The sequence below is a fragment of the Macaca nemestrina genome, chromosome 3 (genome assembly GCF_043159975.1).
Source record: "Macaca nemestrina isolate mMacNem1 chromosome 3, mMacNem.hap1, whole genome shotgun sequence".
In the NCBI taxonomy this organism is placed as follows: Eukaryota; Metazoa; Chordata; class Mammalia; order Primates; family Cercopithecidae; genus Macaca; species Macaca nemestrina.
In genome coordinates this window covers 15028319-15051296 of record NC_092127.1, presented here as the reverse complement: position 1 = coordinate 15051296, position 22978 = coordinate 15028319, and the positions used below count along the sequence as shown (strand labels likewise).

The window sequence follows — 22978 nt, the reverse complement described above, 5'->3', positions numbered from 1 at the left end:
CAAAAGAACAAATGAAGAGACAAAAATGAACTATTATTATTCACAGAAGATAAACATTAATTATAAATTCAGAAAGCAGCAAAAATATCTAGCAGAACAAATAAAAATATACCCATATATAAACTAATTTAAAAAACAAGTTAAAGCCAAATTACCAGTAAGAATAATAAAAATGGAAACATTACAATGACTTCTTATCTTGCAAGATAAAATGTGGTAACGATGTGTAAATAATTTGACGAGGAATGGAAAATTTCATTGAAAAATAAAACTATTACAAAAGTGATGCTAAGAAAAACTGAATAGTCTTATATTTCAGGAATGGAACTTGTAACTTAAAACCTTTACACACAAAAAATGACTGGCTTAGATGGCATTACTGGTGAATTTTAATAAATACTCATGGAAGAAATAACAGTTCATCAATTATACATGAACTATTTTAAAGAGTAGAGGAAAAAGGGACACTTTCAACTTAGTTTTAGGAATCCAGCATAATACTAATATCACATGTCACTCTTGATATTGTAAGAAAATAATAGTTCAACATCCAAAGTTAACACAGTAGCAAATATCCTAAACCAAATATTAGAAATTTAAATCTAGCAGTATATAAAAAGAATAATAAATTATGGCCAAATGAGGTTTATACAAGGAATACAAGAAGGATTTACTACTTGGAAATAAATCAACATAATCAATAATATTAACAGAGTGAATGAGAAAAACATATAATCATTTCAATGAATATTGAGACAGCATTGAATAAAATTGAATTCCTTTTCATAATAAAACATCTCAGCAAACAATAGTGGAAGTAAACTCTCTCAATCTAATAAGGAGGATTTATGAGAAACCTACAGTTAGTGTCATTCTTAATTGTGAAATGCTGCATGGTTTTCAACTGATATCAAAAACCAAAAAGACAAAGGTAGCCATTCTCCATTGTTATTTAGCATTGTATAGGAGTTCTGAACCAGTGCAATAAGGTAAGAGGGATTGGGAAGGAAAAAGTACAACTGTCTTAACAGTTTGCATTAACATATTCATAGAAAATACAAAAAAATGAAAAATTACTAGAACTATCGAATTAAGTTATCAAGTTGAGAATATGTCAATATTGCAACATTTATTGTTGGCCCATATATTAATTAGAAACTATTGGTAAATAAAATTTAAAATACAACGTTTACACACACACACACACACACACACACACACACACACACACACACACACTTCCAAGCTCTGTCTGCTGGGAAGCCTAGATGCAATGAAACCTCTGTAGCAATGAACACATCCGGTGATCAGATTTGGGTTTCTAGTACCATTCTCCAATTAAAAAAAAAAAAGAAACAGAATTCTTGGAGAAATGACTGATCTACGTCTGGGGCGGGACAAATACAAGATGAGTCTGGAACATCTTATATTTACAGAACACACGGAAGTGCTCAAACGCCAAAGTGGTAGGAAAGTGTCAGAGATACAGAGGCTAAGTGAATAAACTCCCAGTGGCCAAACTGGAACAATTTGAGCAACAAATTAAATAACAAACTTAGAATTTTAACTCAAAACATAAAATAAATGTGCAAGAGTCTATATTGATATGAATAAATTATTGTATAAATAAATAAGGGGGAAGGAATAAATCTCTATCAAAGAATCTCAAATAATATGCAGAAATGGTTCCCTCAAGGAGGTGGAACATAATCTCTTTATCCCCTTAAGTTGGGCTACATACACTGACTTACTTTCGAAGAGTGCTGATACACTCTTTGCCCCTTCCAAATCTCGTGTTGAAATTTGATCCCCATTGTTGCAGGTGGGGCCTGGTGGGAGATGTTTGGGTCATGGGAGTGGATCCCTCATGAATGGCTTTGTGCTGTCCCCATGGTAACCAGTGAGTTGTCACTATATAAGTTCCCTCAAGAACTGCTTGTTAAAAAGAGTCTAGCACCTTTCCCTCTCTCTCTTTCCTGCACTCTTATCCTGTAATCTCCTAATGCTGGCTCCTGTTCCTCTCCTACTTCTGCCATGAGTGGAAGTAGATGCTGGTGACATGCTTCTTGAACAGCCTACACAACGATGGGCCAAAAAGCCTTTTTTCTTTGTAAATTACCCAGCCTCAGGTATTCCTTTACAGCAATGCAAAACAGACTTTGACGAGAATAGCACAGTGAAGGTTAAAAAAAAGGAGTTACTTTACAGTGGAAAAATCAGACAGATACCACCTCAGGCCTATAATCAAGCTTAACATATTAAATAATAAGTCATATTGATAGTACATACTCTTGATAAAAAGTAATGAGAGTGGCACTTTACTTCTGTGGTCTTCCTTCCAAAAATCTCATAATCCAATCTACTCAAAAGAAAAATATGTATGAACCCAATTGAGAGACATTCTACAAAATACTTGACCAATACCTGTTGAGGTTATAAAAAATAATGTAAAAAATTTTCACAATCTAGAGCATCCTACGGAAACATGGCAACTAAATATAATGTAGTATCCTGGATAGGATAATGGGACAGAAAAATAATGTTAGTAAAAAACTAAAGAAATCCAAAAAGCACAGACCTTAGTTAGTAATAATGCAACAATATTTGTTCACAAATGTTAACAAATATATCATACTAACTAATGTAACATGGTAATAATAGAGGAAACTGGGTATGAGATCTAGGAAAATTCTCTGTACTGCCTTTGCAAATTTCTTGTAGACCTAAACTATTCTAAAATAAAAAGATTATTTTAAAAATATAACATTTACAAGCATGCATCAATACTTAGGAATAAACTAAGAGATATGACAATCCCTGAAAAACATAGTTCTGAGTAACTGGAGAAGACAAATAAATTGATATACTATGTTCATGGATTAGAGCACTTAATACCTATTTTATGTTTGTTTTGTATTTAATGCTTTTCATATTCTACAGAAAGTATGGTAGAGAGAACTTTGAATTTTGATAAAGGATATTTATACAAAACTCAGCAAACACCATATTTATTTTGGAAACATTAGAAATATTCTCTTTAAAGCCAGGAACAAATCAATTTCATTTAACATTGCTTTTGTTAAAACATCAAGACAAGAAAAAGTTGCAGATTGTATAAGTACTGACAGGAAGAAATTAACATGTTACTATTCTTAGGTGGTATAATTATATGAAGAAATTATAAAGCATGAGGCCTAAAATGAGAGTATTTTGGGCAATGTAAAAAATGATCATGTTCTTATGTATCGACAATGAAGTGTTTAAAAATAAGTGAAAGGTTATAATTTTTAAAGTCTATTTTAATAATGAAGTATAAATAATTAAATCTAAAAGATATTCAAGAAATTTATGAGACATGTGCATTTGTTAAATGATAATAATATTTAAATAAAGAGCGTGATGCATTGTATTCATGGATAGAAAGATCCAATATTTTGAGATGACAATTTCTCCAATGCTCATCTTTATATTAAACTCAAGTTTATTTTGTGGAATTTGACAAGATAATTCTAAACTTTATGAAAAGCCAATCTCCCAAGAACACTAATTAATACTTTAAACAGAATTTTTAAACTGTGTGTTTGGTAAGTTGTCCTATTAAATATCAAGTCTAATATAAACTGTATTAAACAAGACAAAGTGATATCAGTGCAGGCATAGACAAATAGATCATTAGCATAGAACTTGAAACTGACTCATTAAATTTAATTACAAATTATTGAAAGTAATTATTCAATTGTGAAATAGAAATAAATGCCTATGTTACATATTACATATATGTATACATATGCAATTGTACAAAACGCCAAGAGGACTAAAACCTAAACAAGAAAGCAAAACTCTTTTATCAGAGAGTATAAGAAAATATCTTTATGCACTTGGGTGAGAAGAATTTCTTATGGCAAAGAAGCATAGACTTTTAAGTAAAACAAGGTTACATTTTGTGAATTAAAATTATTTACACATCAAAAAGAATACCTTGAAGAGTAGAATAAATGTTTAAAATGCATACAGCTGACAAAGTATTCATCTTCAGAATATTGCATGTGTGTGTATGTTAATTGTGTGTGTATAATATAAACAAGCAACCTTAAATGGAGAAAATATATTAAGAAGCATTTTGCATAAAGAACATCTGAATCATTTATTAAAATGCTTAACCTCACTGTTTATCAGGGAAGTACATGATAAGCAGCAATTAAATCCAACTTTACAACCATTACGGAAGTTAAAAAATTGAAAGTGGGTAAATACGAAGTGTTGGAGAACATGTAAAACAATCAGAAATCTCACAATATTGCTAACAGGTGCTTCAAACAGAATGACCACCTTGGAGAGCAATTTAGTAATTTGAATGGGGAGCAATTTAGTAATTACCAAGTAATCTCACCCCTAGGTATATACTCTGTAGAATAGCTTGCATACACACACACACACACACACACACACACATATATATACACACACACACACACATACATATAACATTAGAAGGTAATATGCAATGATTTTTCTTCTTTTTTTGAGATGGAGTCTGGCTCTGTTGACCAGGCTGGAGTGCAGTGGCACTGTCTCAGCTCACTGCAAATTCCACCTCCTATGTTCAAGCGATTCCCCTGCCTCAGCCTCCCGAATAGCTGGAATTACAGGCGTCTGCCACCCTGCTGGCTAATTCTTGTTTCTTTTTTAGTAGAGATGGGGTTTCACCGTGCTGGCCAGGCTGGTCTCAAACTCCTGACCTCAGGTGATCCACCCTATGCAATGATTTTCAATGCAGAGATGATTTGTAGTATTGAAACCACTAGAAACAACCTACATGTCTAGCAAAAGTAGAATGGATAAATATATTAAGAAATACTGAAATGAAAATGAAAAAAATACCTTGTCTACATATACAAGCATGGAGTATCTCAAAAAAACATAAATTTATACCTGAAAAATGAAGCCAAACTAAGTTACATGTGGATACTTCAATATGGTCATTTTGATTATATTTTCATACATATAGAATGAACATTTATATCTTAATATCAAACTCAGGAATAAAGCTTACTTTAAGAAAGGAAGTTTCATGTATTTGTACTGTTTAATCTCTTAAGACGGTGGTAGTTTTTTTAGTGTTACTTATAATCCATGCATCTTGGTATGCCTGTAACTTTTTTTTAATAAAAAAATACTTTAAAAAGAATGTCTAGTAGTTTAAAGATTCCATTAACATATATATAGATATATATATAGAGAGATAATATCAATTTTTATGCTGTGTTGGCTTAGGTATCTCTCGAGAATCTAATGACTCAATAATTCAAAGTAGCATTTATATATATGTGCTTATTGTTGCAAGTAAAATGTGAGCCTATTATTTGTATGGAAAATTGAAAAACTGTACGTTTGGACAATTCTGTGAGATCACACTGGACCCTCAGATCCTCCCTTCCAACGTGCCATGCATCTATGTACACCGACACCTGAAAAACTATTAACCCGAAATGTCTCATCTTTTTTGTTCTCAATTTATGAAAATGGTTTATTATGGGCACTGGTGAAAAGTAATGGTTCAATGTATAAATATTGATTTAAATCACATAGCAGCACAATTCTTTTTCTAACATATGTGTAACAAGATGGAGAGTCATCTGTTTTTTGAAGGTAGGCAGATAAAACCAATATGTTCATTTAAAAATACTGTACTATTATATATACACGCCCAAACTTATTTGGAGACTGGGAGGGGTAGGATTTAAAAGGGATATAAGTACCGCGCGCTAACCGATTGCGCCACTGGAGCTGTCCCTCTTTGCAGATGACATGATTGTATACTTAGAAAATCCCATTGTCTCAGCCCAAAATCTCCTTAAGCTGATAAGCAACTTCAGCAAAGTCTCAGGATACAAAATTAATGTGCAAAAATCACAAGCATTCTTACACACCAGTAACAGACAGAGAGCCAAATCATGAATAAAATTCCATTCACAATTGCTTCAAAGAGAATAAAATACCTAGGAATCCAACTTACAAGGGATGTAAAAGACCTCTTCAAGGAGAACTACAAACCACTGCTCAGTGAAATAAAAGAGGACACAAACAAATGGAAGAACATACCATGCTCATGGATAGGAAGAATCAATATCGTGAAAATGGCCATACTGCCCAAGGTTATTTATAGATTCAATGCCATCCCCATCAAGCTACCAATGAGTTTCTTCACAGAATTGGAAAAAACTGCTTTAAAGTTCATATGGAACCAAAAAAGAGCCCGCATCTCCAAGACAATCCTAAGTCAAAAGAACAAAGCTGGAGGCATCACGCTACCTGACTTCAAACTATACTACAAGGCTACAATAACCAAAACAGCATGGTACTGGTACCAAAACAGAGATATAGACCAATGGAACAGAACAGAGTCCTCAAAAATAATACCACACATCTACAGCCATCTGATCTTTGACAAACCTGAGAAAAAGAAGAAATGGGGAAAGGATTCCCTATTTAATAAATGGTGCTGGGAAAATTGGCTAGCCATAAGTAGAAAGCTGAAACTAGATCCTTTCCTTACTCCTTATACGAAAATTAATTCAAGATGGATTAAAGACTTAAATGTTAGACCTAATACCATAAAAACCCCAGAGGAAAACCTAGGTAGTACCATTCAGGACATAGGCATGGGCAAAGACTTCATGTCTAAAACACCAAAAGCAACGGCAGCAAAAGCCAAAATTGACAAATGGGATCTAATTAAACTAAAGAGCTTCTGCACAGCAAAAGAAACTACCATCAGAGTGAACAGGCAACCTACAGAATGGGAGAAAATTTTTGCAATCTACTCATCTGACAAAGGGCTAATATCCAGAACCTACAAAGAACTCAAACAAATTTACAAGAAAAAAACAAACAGCCCCATCAAAAAGTGGGCAAAGGATATGAACAGACATTTCTCAAAAGAAGACATTCATACAGCCAACAGACACATGAAAAAATGCTCATCATCACTGGCCATCAGAGAAATGCAAATCAAAACCACAATGAGATACCATCTCACACCAGTTAGAATGGCGATCATTAAAAAGTTAGGAAACAACAGGTGCTGGAGAGGATGTGGAGAAATAGGAACACTTTTACACTGTTGGTGGGATTGTAAACTAGTTCAACCATTATGGAAAACAGTATGGCAATTCCTCAAAGATCTAGAACTAGATGTACCATATGACCCAGCCATCCCATTACTAGGTATATACCCAAAGGATTATAAATCATGCTGCTATAAAGACACATGCACACGTATGTTTATTGCGGCACTATTCACAATAGCAAAGACTTGGAATCAACCCAAATGTCCATCAGTGACAGACTGGATTAAGAAAATGTGGCACCTATACACCATGGAATACGATGCAGCCATAAAAAAGGATGAGTTTGTGTCCTTTGTAGGGACATGGATGCAGCTGGAAACCATCATTCTTAGCAAACTATCACAAGAACAGAAAACCAAACACCGCATGTTCTCACTCATAGGTGGGAACTGAACAATGAGATCACTTGGACTCGGGAAGGGGAACATCACACACTGGGGCCTATCATGGGGAGGGGGGAGGGGGGAGGGGGAAGGGGAGAGGGATTGCATTGGGAGTTATACCTGATGTAAATGACGAGTTGATGGGTGCTGACGAGTTGATGGGTGCAGCACAGCAACATGGCACAAGTATACATATGTAACAAACCTGCACGTTATGCACATGTACCCTAGAACTTAAAGTATAATAATAATAATAATAATACATAAAAATAAAATAAAATAAAATAAAAGGGATATAAGCAGGCTCTGGGATGCTACTTTTGACTTGAGTGTGGTTACATGAATGTGTGCACTTTGTATTAATTCATTGTACTTCACTCCTATAATTTGTGCACTTTTTTGCATATGTATTGAACAAAAAGCTAGGAAAAGGAGGCTCATTATTTTATCTTTATAATGGAAAAAAGTTTATGATTCACTAATAAGTACAAAAAGAGATTTGTCAGAATAAAAATGATTATATCATCCTTTGTGCATAGCAAAATGTTTGGTTCATTATATGCTCGCACAAAAAGATTCATTGAATGAATGAATGCATAAACCATGTAAAAATATGTGCAGTCAAAACATTTAGAAGTAAATATAAATGCAGCTAACTACTAACAGTGCTGGGTTTGTGTGGGGGCATTATGGGTGATTGTTTTCTCTCTTTTTCAAATAAGTAATGGACTTTTAATGTCATCATGGGTTTAGCCAGTCCCATAAGGTGCCTCTATGATGGGCATTTCTCACTTGCTTCTGTCATAGTTATAGTTATGCTTCGCAGTGTGTATGTATATATATATATATAAATGTTTCTATTTTGGAGTTTTTCTAAAAGTTCTCAGTTAGCTGAGAACATTTGGGCTACCTATAGCCAGCCCCAATCCCCAGACCACAACAAATGGAATTCCCTTTTACCTACATCATGGAAGCTTCTTATCATCTCAGTGATTTTTTTCTTCAAGATTATTCATTTTTGGTCCTTATAACTAGGTATTTTAAGTACTAGAAGGCACAGGGTTAGAGAAATCACATATTCATGCTCTAGACATTCATAGTCCTGCAGACTGTTTCTGGTGAAGAATAAAAGCTTTCATGTAAAGCTTTTTGTCTAACTTCTAACGTTCTCACCTGCGATCACTGAATAGATACGCTCTGTGTGACACATTTGGTGTGTTAAATTTTAAATTTGTGAAGGTTTTTGTTTACTTTTAAATAATCTTTTGAATTAAGATACAACAGCCATTCATAACATACACAAGTCTGCAGTGTCCATTCAATAATTCTGACATATGTATAGACCTGTGTTACTACTACCCAGACCAAAATATAGAACAATTTTGGTACCCAGAAGGTTCCGTAGTACCTCCTCACCATCCGTTACCAGCCAACTCCCACCCCCAACCAAAGATAATCTTTTAGAATTCAGAAGTCTTTTATCAACAGAATTGATTATTTCATGTTATCGAACTTCATATAAATGAAAGTAAACACATATTCTATTGTGTCTGTTTTCTTTAGCTCATATTCTAACACATGTTCTATTGTGTCTATTTTCTTTAGCTCATAATTATATTTATGAGAAATATCCATGTTGTTGCTATGTAATATTCCATTGCCTGAATTGTGAAAGTTGATGATATGACTTCGGGTTATTACAGTCATACCCAACTAGATGGGAGTTAAGGACCATGGGGAAAAAGCACTCAGTTCACAAAGCTCCTGCTCCAGGAACTGTCTGGCAAGCCCAGCTGCAGAAGTAACTTGCTATAATCTTAAAACCCATTTTACCTAGTAATTGCTGAAACTACCTTCCATGCCTCTAAGATTAGTTTTACCTTCCATGCCTCTAAGATTAGTTTTACCTTCCATGCCTCTAAGATTAGTTTTACCTTCCACCAAGATTAGTTTTACCTACCACCGTCACTCTACAATTACAGCTTGCCATAGCTGGAAATACTTCTCCAGGCCAATGAACTTTCTTTCAAAACATTTTACAAAACGTTTCTCTTAACCAATAAAACCCCAATCTTTTCTTTTGTTCTGTGGACACGCTGAAGACCGGCCAGGTCTGTGTGTATGCTCCAAATTACAATTTGGTTTTTGTGTATATTTCCAAAGAAAACTTTTGCTTAAGAGTTTTCCTTGCATTTGCATTTCTTTGCGTTGTTAAGCCCAACTTAACAAATGCTTTCATCCTGGCACATAAGCCTTATCCACAGCTCAACATAGGTTTGCAGGAGCACACTTCGTATGAGAGCCACTTAATGTGGAGATCTTAAGCTTCCCCTCATTGAAATAGTCATGTGCTCCTTTTGTCACCATAGTTTAAAAGGCAGGACAAAGGTGCCTCTCTCACCAAGACCATGTTCCCAAACAGCAGTGATGATAAACTAGTTTTATTTTTAATTTAATATCTTTGAGAACTGGAGTTTCCATTAGTTGTTAAGTCATTATCTGTTTAAGAAGAATGTGAACTTGAAATATTTGAGGCTGAACAAGTCCTTAAAGAATCTCATTATATGACTCAAATATGAGGGAAATAGAGAAATTAAAATTCTCATAATATTTATAGAAAAAAATGTGGTGACTATGTGTAAAATAGTGAAACTGTACTCAGGTGAGAATGGTTGGCACTACGTGAAATTAATCAGATTAACAATATTGGCTAAGGAATTTAACAGCTAAAAAGAAATTTGAGTTTATATTGTTAAAAAACTGCACATGCATTTTTTTAAATTTGTGCAAGAAAAGTATGAAAAATACATTGCTTGAATTAACTTAGTTAACAAAAAGTGGCCTAAAAAGTAGAATATCTACTAGAGAAATTTTCCCAAGAATTGAACAATAACCTGAAATGGGAGAGCTGTATTTGAAAGTGAAACATACCAGTTATAGACTAGACCAGCAGAGGGCGCTCAATATATTTAGCCAGTAAAGACATTGAAGGCTTAGTCTTGTTAAGCAGACACATATGGATGAGGATACTTATGTAGTTTTATTTTAAATATGAATTCTCAGACATAAATATATTCATTAATGATTACAGATAATTTGAGATTCCATCCTCTCAATTTTAATTGACTGCCTTAGCTGAATTCAATTATTCGTATTATAAGAACAGAAGTCAGCCTGTGCCACAGAGTGAGACTCCGTCTCAAAAAAAAAAAAAGAACAGAAGTAAACTATACTCAGTGTAAGAAGTGTGAATAACTTTAAAAAATACATTAACACATATATTAGCATTTGTACTGAATTTTAAAAAAAGACACCAATAGAATAATGAGATAAAGTTTTGTTGTAGAGTCGTGATAGTGGACCGTGTGAATAAAATACAACAACTTAACCAAGTGGGAGCAAAACATTTTATGATTCTTATGATAAAAATATACAAACAAGTTCTAATTTTCTTTGTGCCTATATAGATGAACATCGAAATCACAGCTATTCTAGATGATACCATTAAAAAGTAATAAATATTGAATCTGATCATTTTAATGGAAATAATATATGTTTAGAAATTAGGAAGAATAAAAAGAAAAATACCAAGGTGGACATGATTAGGTTTGTAATACTTAACTTCTGGGATATTTGAACAATGTTCATTGACACTGTTTTAGACTGTGAAGAGGTGAGTGATAGATCCTTAAAGTGATTTCAGAAGGAATACATAATGATGGAGTACGTAGGTGAGAAAAGGCTTGCACGCTGAAGGAGGGAAATAAAACTGTTATCGTGAGAGTGTGTTTGCAATATTCTGCAAGCTTTTTGTAGAATGCTATTCTGTAAAGTCTGGCTAAAATTATTAAGGTAAGAAATTTAACTGTTGTAGGCATCTTATAGATTGTGTTATAACCGTTCTAGTGGTAGACTGATGAATTATGCCATAAAAAAGGCACTTTCAGAAAACTGACAATATTTAAGTCTTAATGGGAAGGAAATCCACCTATGCCCTCTGCTTTTTCCAAGTCTCTTCCTTCCCTACCCCATAAAGATGGGTAAGACTTTAAATCTGTCCAACTATTGCTGTGGGAAGTAGTTCATGGAAGCAATCATGGAAAAGAAAAATATAGAGAAGTATATTTCCAGGTTTTTAGGATTATACATGTATAGAAACAAAATGAGAAAATCATCAGGTCTAGAAATACAATTCGAGAAGCCTAAATAGAACAAAACCAATAGTGATTCTTTCATCTGTGGATTATATGGACTGAATATGTACAAATGTTGGATATAAATCAGGGCCAAATTTTCCACACGAATCTAGAATATATCAAAATCTAAAACAGGATTATAGCCACTGAGAGAGGAAATTGCACCAGAACCGCACTGTTTCTAACCAAATTACATGCATCTTCTCTGCATTTACACTCATATACACACATTCATGTTAACTTAGATTGTATCGTATTGAAGATAATTCTATATAGTTCGGTTCTTCTCCACAAATGCTTTATTGTAGTTAAGCTATACTAACTTTGAATAGAACCACAGAGATGCTGGTAAAAGACTTACATTGCATACATGAGGGAAACAGCTTTAAAAAAAAAAATATGCCTGTATAAAGCCTCTTCCTGTTGAGATGGATTCCAACACACACTCACACACACCTCTACACACACTTACACCATCATATATATAATAATTTGCATATTAGATTGTTTTTCCTTAGAAAATTTACTATCTGTTTACTATTCTAAGTAAAGTGAATGTAATTATCTAATATTGTTTTTTTAACTAATAAATCCCTGTGTTTTATATCATATTTTAGTTAATATTAACTTTGAGAAGTATTGCAAGCTATACTTACTAAATTTAAAAAGATAATTCTAGCTAATTTAAGAATCATCATCTACACAGTTTCAAAAAAAGTAAATTGGCTGCTAGACAATTTTATAGATGTTCAGTGGTTCATGTGTCTATTTCTGCATTTTATTACAGTTAAATTGCCCAATAAAAGCTAAAGGGCAAAGTCGAGATACCATGTGCTCTTTAGAAAAAGCTTTAAAATTTAAGACAGAAGAAATTTGGTTTGTAATGACAATTTTTCTGTTTTTCTGGCTTTAATAACTTGATTATATAAAATGTCTTCAAATACAGTTAATAAAATTTCTAAGTATAAAGTTTTGGCAAATACTGTATTCATTTGAAAAAGTAATCAAATTTAATATTTAAAATAACTTTAAAAAATGTGTAAGTGGGGTACAGAGTAACCATGTAAGTATTTACTATTCTGTTTACATCTGGATATTAAAGATTATTGGAAAAAATAATTGCTATGGTGACATTTTAGCTTTAATTTGAAGTTTAATATTAGATTGTCGAATTGAGAAAATCAATGTTGTTTTTGCTTATATTTATATACTCTAATATACCATCTCTAACTGAAATGTTATTACCCGCAGGTGACTGTAATTTAATTATACTATTATTTTATCTTTTAAAATCTTGTTATATTAATTTGGGTTTTAAACTACATAAAATGTTGCCATTAATGTAATTATAGATTACTCTAGCGTGAAACTTGTTGCAAAGTAAAATGCCTACCATGGTCGTCTCTGCGATAGAGCCAAAGCTGTTGATGAATATGTTGCATGTGACATTAACTGGAGGGCCTGAAAAAGAGAATAAAACATAAGGGCTGTTTAGAGACTTATCTAAAACATTTTCAAATAATTCCTTGCATTACATTATTAGTGTGTATATATATATATGCACACACACACACACATATATATACACACACATACACACACACACACACACACACAAAGAGATGCTCACAATTGAAGCAATAATTCCACACAACTATATGTATTGAGAATCACAAGATTCACAAGGAACACTGATGCTGATTATGTTTTTACTTCTCTTGGTCTTAGTTTTTAAAATCTAGATGTCTCTAATGGCTCTGTAAATGCCTGATGCAGTAAGTCCAATATCTAAGCTCCTTCAGGGATAGTGTCTATTGATCTTTTCCCCACTGCATGGGCTATGCTTTTCTATTTCTTTGCATGTCTCATATTTTTTTTTGTTGAAAATTGAATAGATAACATAATGTGGCAACTCTGGAAACCAGGTCTTCCCACCTCCAACCCACAGTTTGTGGTTGCTGGTTTTTCTTGCAGTTGTTGTTTCTTCTTTAGTGACTTACCTGGACCAATATGGTAAAGTTTTCATTTCCCTAGAGTACACAGCCACTGAAATCTCTGTTTAGTGAGTTTAGTGGTAAACTAATATTTGGTTAGAGATTTCTTTAAAGCCTTGAGCCAATAAATCTTCCACTCTTGCCAAGGGTCTTCCATGGGTTTGGGGACATGTCTTCAGTGCTCAGTTAGTTTACAACTCTACCTTACCCTTCACTTCCTGCTTGCACAGGACCTGAGGTCCACCAGAGGTGAGATACTGGGACTCCCTGAGGACTTCCCTGGGCATGCACAAAACCCTATATGCAAATGTAAACTCCAGATTGCAAAGATATGTTAGAGCTTTTCAGAACTGCCTAAGAACATCGAATTTTCCAGGTCCTTTATAATTTTTGTTTAGGCTCTTACTTGCCCCAACTAGTGTCACAGCCTTAGGCAGATACAATGTTAAACAATCTTCTGATTATTTTCCACAAATGCCCTAGAGATAGAAATTTTTCCCACCAACTGAGTTCTCAGTCATGTCAAATAATGGAAAGCCCTTTGAGCGAGGCTTTTCTGGGGAGCTACCAGACAGGCAGAATAGTGACAAAGCTCTGGGGATGGACTTTCTGAGGAACTCCAAACATGGTTAGCCGGCTTCTGGTGGTTTTACAACTTCTACTGTTTAGAGGCGACTGGATTGCAAGGCTGCTGTGGAACTGGGAAGGTAGGCCAAATTAATATGCCTTCTGTTCTTACAGAAATTTATCAGTTTTTCTTGAATAAACACTCTTAAGGTTGTTGTAAGCTTTCAATCAATTTTAAGAGTTCTAACGGTTAATCTTGATAATTTTGCCAGCGGTTTTGTTGCTTTTTTGGAGAAGTGAACTTATTGAGTTTCTCATTCCTCCATTCTGGAAATTTCTTATTAATGCCGGATTTAGTATTCATCATAAATCCAAAGATTTTCATTTTCATAAGTCCCATTTATTCATTCCTTTACTAAATACCCAAAACCTTTGCACACAAAACTGAAGAAGACACAAAGAGATTATCATCTAGCAGAGAAGGAGGAGCAGAAATCGGTGAATTGTTGTAAGTTTCTTGCTTACAACATTAGTTGATTCATAGATATTTAACCCATAGTAACTCTGAGAGAAGGTAATATTCCATCATTTATGCTTTAGGGAATTAAAGCACAGTGAGCCTACATAAGATGCTCGTATTTAGAATGTGAACCATTGCTCTGATTCTAAAAATCATTCTTTTCCCACCATGTTGTTTACATGACATTCAAAACATTTCATTATCTGGCCACAAACTTTGTTATTAGGCAGACACCTACATAAATAGAAACATAAAAATATTTTGGCTAGGGGCTAAAGTAGCTCTACCTGAGTTACACTTTACCTAAGTTAGTCAGGGAACACCACATACAGAAACTGATATCTAAGCCTAATTTCTTTCTTTTATTCAACCTGAGTATAATTTTTGAGTAAATTGATTTTACAAGGTTTGCTACAAAAATGCCTAGTATCCTCTTGCCTTATTTCTGTTTCTCTCTTTTCAGAGATAATTATTTCAATTCATTTAATCAATTCTTTGGATATTTACCTCAGTTTCTCTACATAATATGTTTTTTCTTTTAGTCACATCTTCTGATGCCCACAAAGAAGATGAAGATTTAGCCTTTTTACATACATCATCCCTATCTCTACTAATACAAGCCTTTGTTTCTATGTTCCCATTATCCAATATTTCTGTATGAAAAAAGGCTTGGTCTTTTTCATTAGCTCAATAATCACTTTTTACATTAATATGACAAGGTAGATATTTACCCAAGCCAAACAATAGAGTATATTATGCTTACTTTTTTCTTTCCTGCAGAAAATTTTCCTGAGATTGGCAATTGTTTCATGTATAATATTTCACATAGTTTTCTTCACTTGAATCGTTAACTTATCGATAAGCGCTGAGATGTCTAAATTTTGATTCAGTATGTACAGATCCATCAGTTGCTCTATGAACTTTACCTTCCTCTGGATTTACAGAGGAATGTAATGAGAATGTTTTGCTCTGGTTCAAAGCAATCGTTCTATGACCTCCCAATCATGCTAGGAATTACTTCCATAGCTTTCTGTTGTGGGATCCTCTTTCATGGTCCCACACTTCTTTCTTGGTTCATTTCTTCATTTTAGTGGAACATACGCTTCAGCAATATTTTGACAAAGGCTGCATAAGGTTATAAAGCTTTTGAGAGAGTCCCTGTCTATAAATGTCTGTTTTTGTTGTTGTTGTTGTTGTTTTGCATTCACACTTAATGTATAGCTAGTAGAAACTTTTAGGCTGGAAATGATTTTTTCTTATGAATTGTGAAGACAATTTTTCATTATTTTCTATTTTTCAGCATTGCCATTGAAAAGTCCAAAGCCATTTTGTAGATGACCTGTTTTTCTTTCTGAAAATAACTAGCATGTTTCATTTGTTCCAATATTTTTTTTAAAACTATTTCATTAGTTAGAATGGTCTAAAATATCATTTGAGGTTGCAGTTTACATTTATTTGATTACTGGTTCATGATTTTCATCTTAATTTGCTTTTCAACCTGTTCTCTAGATGGCTATTTATCTTGCTGCATTAAGGTAGAGGAAAAATCAATAAAATTATTTAAAAATAAAGTCTAGGTTTCAAAGTCCTTTAAATTCTATGCTGCACATTGAAATCACCGGGGAATCTTTACAAAATATGCATACCCGATTCTCACCTACTTTGGTTGGTATGGCATGCAACCAAGGCATCAGTATTTTTTAAAGCTTCCTAGGTCATTATAATGTGCAAGAATGTTTGGAAATGACTGTCCTAAGGAATTACCGACTCGAAAATATCTGGGGCCACTATACTACAGGGCTAACAGAGATTTTCTTAGAAATAGAAATATACAGAGATAGGAGTCAGGGCTTGGGAGCATTGAAAATTCAAGGCTATTAATTTCAGTAGAAGAATTGCCTATTATAAATTTGGTGAACACTGTTAATAAAACAGAGTAGATGCTATGTACTTAGAAAGGGCCTAAAGTTTACTAAACATGGGAATGTCTAGAACATATAATTCAAACCGATATAGAAGTTAAATTGTTTTAAATATGAAGGATGAACATGTAATAATAAGAACCTAAGAAAAGGCCTGAATCCTAGAGGTGCTGTATTTTGTTACTAATGAGCATTTTAAAATATCTTCATTGCTTATTTCTAAGAGTTTACAAATTTCTAAAATTTGTAAGATGAGAGCAGTGTCTTATATGTCACTATATGAGAGAGGAATATACATAGTTTTCTCCATGATTAAAACAAAATTCCATCATAAAAAAGTATGAGGTTACAACTGTCAGAAGTTAATTTTTTCTTAATGTGAGTCTAATATGAACTCTGAAAAGTATCTGTAGGCTAACTGGCATCCTTGAAAAGCTAAAACCAATCTTTCATATTTTCTAGGTTATTCTCTTGTTCCCCCAGATAATACTACAATCCTACTAATTTTTTTTTATTGGAATAGCAATATGAATGTGAGGAACATTATTTGGCTTGAGATAAATTCTGCCATGCTCTCTGGTAAAAGGAAAACATAAGAACATCAGAATTGGGTTAAATCACCGGCAAATAAAATGCTGATGGGTTACACCCGTTGGGTGCCATTGGGGAAACATGGCCCAGGGGGAACCTACTACTAGAACATGCTATCTCCATCAGATTGGGATCTTTGTGGCTGAAACAGAAATAAATAAAAGAGTGGGGAGATAATTTTTCTTATTTTAATTTAGAAAGGGAAAGAGTTTTTATTTGTTGGATTTTAATTTGCCACAGGCATTGAATAAAGGATGAGGTATGCTCTGTAATATATTTTGTCTCGTTTTATAAATTTAATTAGTTTATGTATGTTTATGGATAATAGTGGTGAAAGAGCAAATGGAGGCAAAAATTCAGCATAGGCTTCAAGGTTCTGAAGTTAGTGAAATGCGTTCTGATACATTTCAGTGTCCCCTGGGAGCAAGTGTTGTGTGGCACATCTAATGACTCCAGGAAGGTTCTGAAAGGAGCAGTGTTAGGTACAGTCTTTGGAGGAGGAAACCTCTGATATTTTTGTTTTCTTTCTGAAATATGGTGCTGACATCCCTAGTTGACCAGAGGCTCAAATAGTAAGGCCGATGGATGAAATAAAGAAAATGACATGCTTCCACAGAAGAATAATGGTCAAAAAATTGACTAATTTAGGCTTTCACTAATAGTTGGGATCATAATGTCTCACTGTATTTGAAACAGGCTCCAGCCTCAGCCTCCATAACAGTCCTCCAAGAAGCAGCAGAAAGCTCTTCCTAAAGCTGAAAAGTCATCTGGTTTCAAAACCTAAATTTCATGTGCAAATAAAGTAGCTCACAATCGTCTCAGGCCTAAACTTTATTCTCCATATGGTTATAACATGTTCCTTGCGTGGATATTAGAACGTAAAAAAGTGTGATTTCATTCCCGTTTGACTATTTGCTTGTGTATATATTTTCTTCTTCAGCAGAAAGAAGGGTGAATGAATTTGGACATCACATCCTAACTCCAAATTCCAAAACTATAGTAGACACTTACTTAAAAGGCAGATAGATAGATGCACGTGAATAAATAAGAATAACTTAAAATTTTAAAATATTCAAATAAAAATCAGTTTGGAAATGAAAATGATTTCAGATCATGGAATGGAGTCTCTTCAATGTAATAACAAGGTTATTTGGGATTTACTTTAAGAAAGCTTTGGAGCCATAACAGATTCTTGACTTTGGAAGTGTAGGAACTAACATGACTCATGAATGTTCGCATGAATAGGCAAAAGCATAGAGACAGAAAAAACAGAAATTTATGATAATAGTCTGAGGTGGGGACAGAAGCGACTTGACCCCCTAGGACAATGACAGCCCTTGGAGTTAGATTACAAAGAATGAAAAGGATACGGCATCATAATGTTTTAAAGGTACCACGTTCTACCCCTTGGGTTTCTGGTCCATGTGAGATTACTGCAGCAATCTTGGAGTAGTCTTTCTATTCTAGCTTTGACACAGACATTCAAAAATTGTGTAGAGAACGAAGCTCAGAGAAGACTATGAATCTTCTATTACCATTACAGAGAGCACCTGTTTAGCATTCTTGGCCGATCTGCTACTGCTCTGTGCCAATGCAAAAGCTGTTATATCTATCCAATACACTCCTATGTTAAGCAACAGAGCAAATAACTGCCATAGCATCCATATGGCGAATTGTGCTTTTAAATGGTTCACGACTTCAGGCTTAGTCCTTAAAAACAAATGACAGTAGTTGCAGATGTTTTCAACAGTAAGTTTTCTTTTAGATGTTATTTTAAAGAAACAGAAGGTGGCCCTTTGGTTTAAGACATGAAGTGATGGCACAATAGCAAAGTACAATGCAAAATCTTGGCAATGATATTATTGTTATTCATATTGGGGAAAAATCATTCACTAGGCAGATCTAGAGCAAGTAAGAAAACGAACAAACAACTCAGTTGTTCATAAAAATGATGAAAGAAATTTTCATGTAATGTTGTATTAAAGTTTTATCCTTTTTATAGATACAGAATGCAATTAAAAGATTAAATTTCAAAATAATTCTAACTAGAGACTTGTTTTATTTTAGATAAATGCACACACATGTCACAAGGAGAGATGTTATTTTATTTTTTATTTACAAAGCATATTTGGTGACTTAAAATCTGGATTTTAAATTATTCGTTAGGTTCTTTAAAAAGGTTTATAAATCATGGCATAGAAGCAGAATCCTATTTGTTCTTCCCCTTTCTCTTTCCCTTCACTTCTCTTTCCTTCCCCCAAATGCTGCACTAAAGCCATTTGTTTGGGCAGTGCAAAATAGGCTTAAGTGCTGGGATGGCTGAGGGGATTGTAGTAACCTCAGGCAGGAGAGAAGGACATTGTGGAGAAATTCCACATGCAGGAAATGTTGGAGGCCCAGTGAGAGAGGAGGATGTGCCCATGATAGGGAAGCCTGGTGTTGGGTATTAGAACCATAGATGGGCAAGGTGTGTGTCTCCATGGGGCCATCCTGACTTGTGGGGATGGAGTCTGAACAGGCATCTACACAAGGAGATGAACCTGAGGAAGTCTTCAGAGTCCCACCAGGCCGAGGAAGGCACTTGTGTAAAAGAAGTAGCAGCAAGCAAGGGAGATTCATTACATATTGATTAAATAAGTAATTATATTGAGAATAATGGGAGCCTGGTTTCTTGCTGTTGGAAGAGGAAGTTAAAGTATGGAAGCTTAGAAACTAGACTAAACATATGGTATTGAGTTAATCAGTGTGAACTCATGGTTTTCAAAAGATACAGAAGTATAGATGAAAATTGGTGTATAAATGTGTGTGTGTGTGTGTTTGTGTGTGTGCATGCATATGTGTGTGTTTATTTATGCTTATATGTGGGTATATATAGACTATCCTGGCAGGCACCAACTTAATCAGGTAATCAAAGTAAACATAATCAGTAATGGCAAAATCTGCCATGGTCCACCATCAGATAGAAGGCAGTCAAAACATATCATCATTCCTGTAATATCCCTGCTAAATGTACTACCTAATTTGAATCATGAGGAAGCATTAGACAAACGCAAAGTGAGGTATATTCTTTTAAATAACTGAATAAGAATATTTTTAAAATGTCAACATCATGACAGTCACGGAAAGAATAAAGTGCTGGTTCAGACTGAAAAAGACTATGAGAAATGACCAATAAAATATGAAGGGGTTCTAAACTGAATCCTTTTATCATAAATTATCAGATAATGGATGAAATTTGAATGAAGATCAGCAAATTAGATGGCAGCCATATATTCAACTGCTTTTCTTGTTATAATGGTTAGATTGTGATTATCGACGAGAACGTTTTTATTTGTAGTAAATACTCAAGTACTGGGGCATCAGGTCAACAACTTACATTGAAGTGGTTCAGAAAAAGCCTTTGTACTTGTAACACTTCCATTAGCTTGAGATTATTGTTAAATTAAAAAAGAGAAATAATTACTACAGAAAGAATTCATTAAAAACAAAAAGCAAACACCAACCAAAAATGCAGGGTTCAGATTCCAACTCCATCAACATTTCAAATGAATATGTATAGTTTTAGGAAAGCTTATTATTCAAGAGATACTTCTTGTTAAAATGAGTTTTTAAGTAAAAATTCAAATAGAAATGTACCTTTTTCAAAAATAATTGTAAACGTTATTCAAGAACAATAATATCTTGGTGGACAGGAATGGTAAAAATGGATAAAGGAGACCTTTACAATGCTATCATTTACCCTAATAAAAGTACATGTAGAAAATGAGTTTGGGTACACATGCCACCCTTGGCGTAGATGGTGTTTTAGAATAGAGTACTAGAAAGAGTAAATTTGTGATGAAGAGAGAAAAGGATTAGTGAAATATTTAAGGGTAAAAGACAGAAACCACAAATACATTGTGAAGGCAAACAAAAGTTATATCTACATAAAAAGAGAGTGGCCACTGGAGATAACATAAGAAAACTTAACAAAAATGCAGTGAATACTTGGGAGGAAAACAGAATTGGGTGATTACTGAGAGAATACTTTCTGAAGTTGCACTTAAGAGTCATAAGAGACCAACGGAGGGAGACCAAGATTAGGATCAAAAGAAAGAAGTAAAATCCAGCTGTGATTGGTAAAATATTCTAGTGAAATAATGTTTTGTTGTCTTATAAATGTACTTTTACTTGCAATTCAATTGTTTTATGTTAAACATGCTTCTAGTTTCAGATGACATCTAGAAACTTCTGTTTCAAGACAGAGAATTGAACATCATTTTCTTTTTCTCTGAAGACATAAAAATGATGTTACATAATCAAATTTTGATGAGAATAAATGTATCATACCAAAAAGAATAGGAGAAAAATTATAATTAGTTTAATGACATAAAATATAGAGGTAGATAAAAATGGTTGACAAACGAAACAGAGGCAAGCCTAAAATAAAAGCAAGCAGGGACTGCATGGAGAGGAGAAGGAGGTGGGGAGTGAGAAGAGGACCCCAGGGAGAGGGCCTGGTATCTGTCTTGAAAGCTTCCTGCTTCCCCTCTGTATTTCTGTTGAGCAACGGTGTCCTGGTATTTAGCCCTATGGAATTTTTGAGGAAATGGAAATAACTTCATTGATGATTAGGGCAAACATAGTACCTGACAGTACATCAAACCTAAAGCCTGCTCTATTTCACCATCTGTAGGACCCAAGAATAAAGCCTAGTCAAATCTCAACACTCACCTAAGCAAAGCTCCGGCCAGAGCAATGCAGCCTGTGTCAGAGTTCCCTTCCGAGGTAGAGAAATAGCAGAAAAATGGCCCTCCTATCCCACCCAAGCTAATCACCCCTCAATTCTTCCTGAGTCACAGACATTCTATCACACATAAGAAAACTAGTGGTTTAAAGAGAATGAACAATATAAATAATTTATCCTGCAGGATGACACAACAAATCATTGGGCAGAGAAGAAAAACAAAAGGGGCAGAATGCAATAAACGAGGCATTAAATTATCAGTTTAGTTAGTGCAAAGGAATCTCGTAATGCCTGCATTGTGAAAGGCCTAGAAAGCAATCAAACAGATTGGAACAATCAACAGAAATACATTTTTTTTTGGAGTGTGTGCCTCAGAGAAGTGGAACTGTGCATCGTGAGTGTTGAGGGTGAACCGCTGCTTTTCATCACTGACACTTGTAGACATTTTTTTTAGCAACTTCAGGTACATGATTGTTACTATTGTCATAAACAAAACTGACAAACAAATAAACATACAAATTAACACCTGCGTAGCAATTTGTAACACAACGTCCACAACTTCGCATTCAGGGAAAATAGTTTAGGATAAAGAGGATTGTGAAGAGATCAAAACACAATTACAGAGTTAAAATCTCCCTAAACATTCAAAAATTGGATAAATGGTACCCTGTAATATCAAATCTGTGATTCTGAGGACAAATCTGAACAATTCTCTTTAAATGTAGAGGGAAAGTAGAAAGGAGCGAAGGGGATGAGTGAAATGTGCTGGGCACAGATGACAGGGGAAGATAGCAGAATTTTTTTTTTTTTTTAAAAAGAAGTATTGTTTTACAGAAATAACACAAAACAGTGCCAGCATAAGCAAAAATCCTCCTACTGAAAAACGTCCAGAGATAGGCAGAAAAAAAAATAGCCTATATATAAAGGAGCAGAAATCAAAATGAGATTT

The 22978-nt window shown here is 34.1% G+C and overlaps 1 protein-coding gene across 3 annotated transcripts in view; it reads right to left on the bottom strand.

Annotated features, from left to right (window-relative positions):
- Positions 1 to 22978, bottom strand: part of LOC105466647 (glycine receptor alpha 3) — a 179234-nt gene that overhangs the window by 111069 nt on the left and 45187 nt on the right. For 2 of the 3 annotated variants that reach the window (XM_011715716.3, XM_011715717.3), the window contains exon 3: positions 13103 to 13170. In XM_011715716.3, coding sequence (XP_011714018.1) covers positions 13103 to 13170 — 68 coding nt within the window. Of the gene's footprint in view, positions 1 to 1751; positions 1884 to 13102; positions 13171 to 22978 lie in introns of those variants that run through there. The other variant, XM_024788140.2, reaches the window with a different exon arrangement.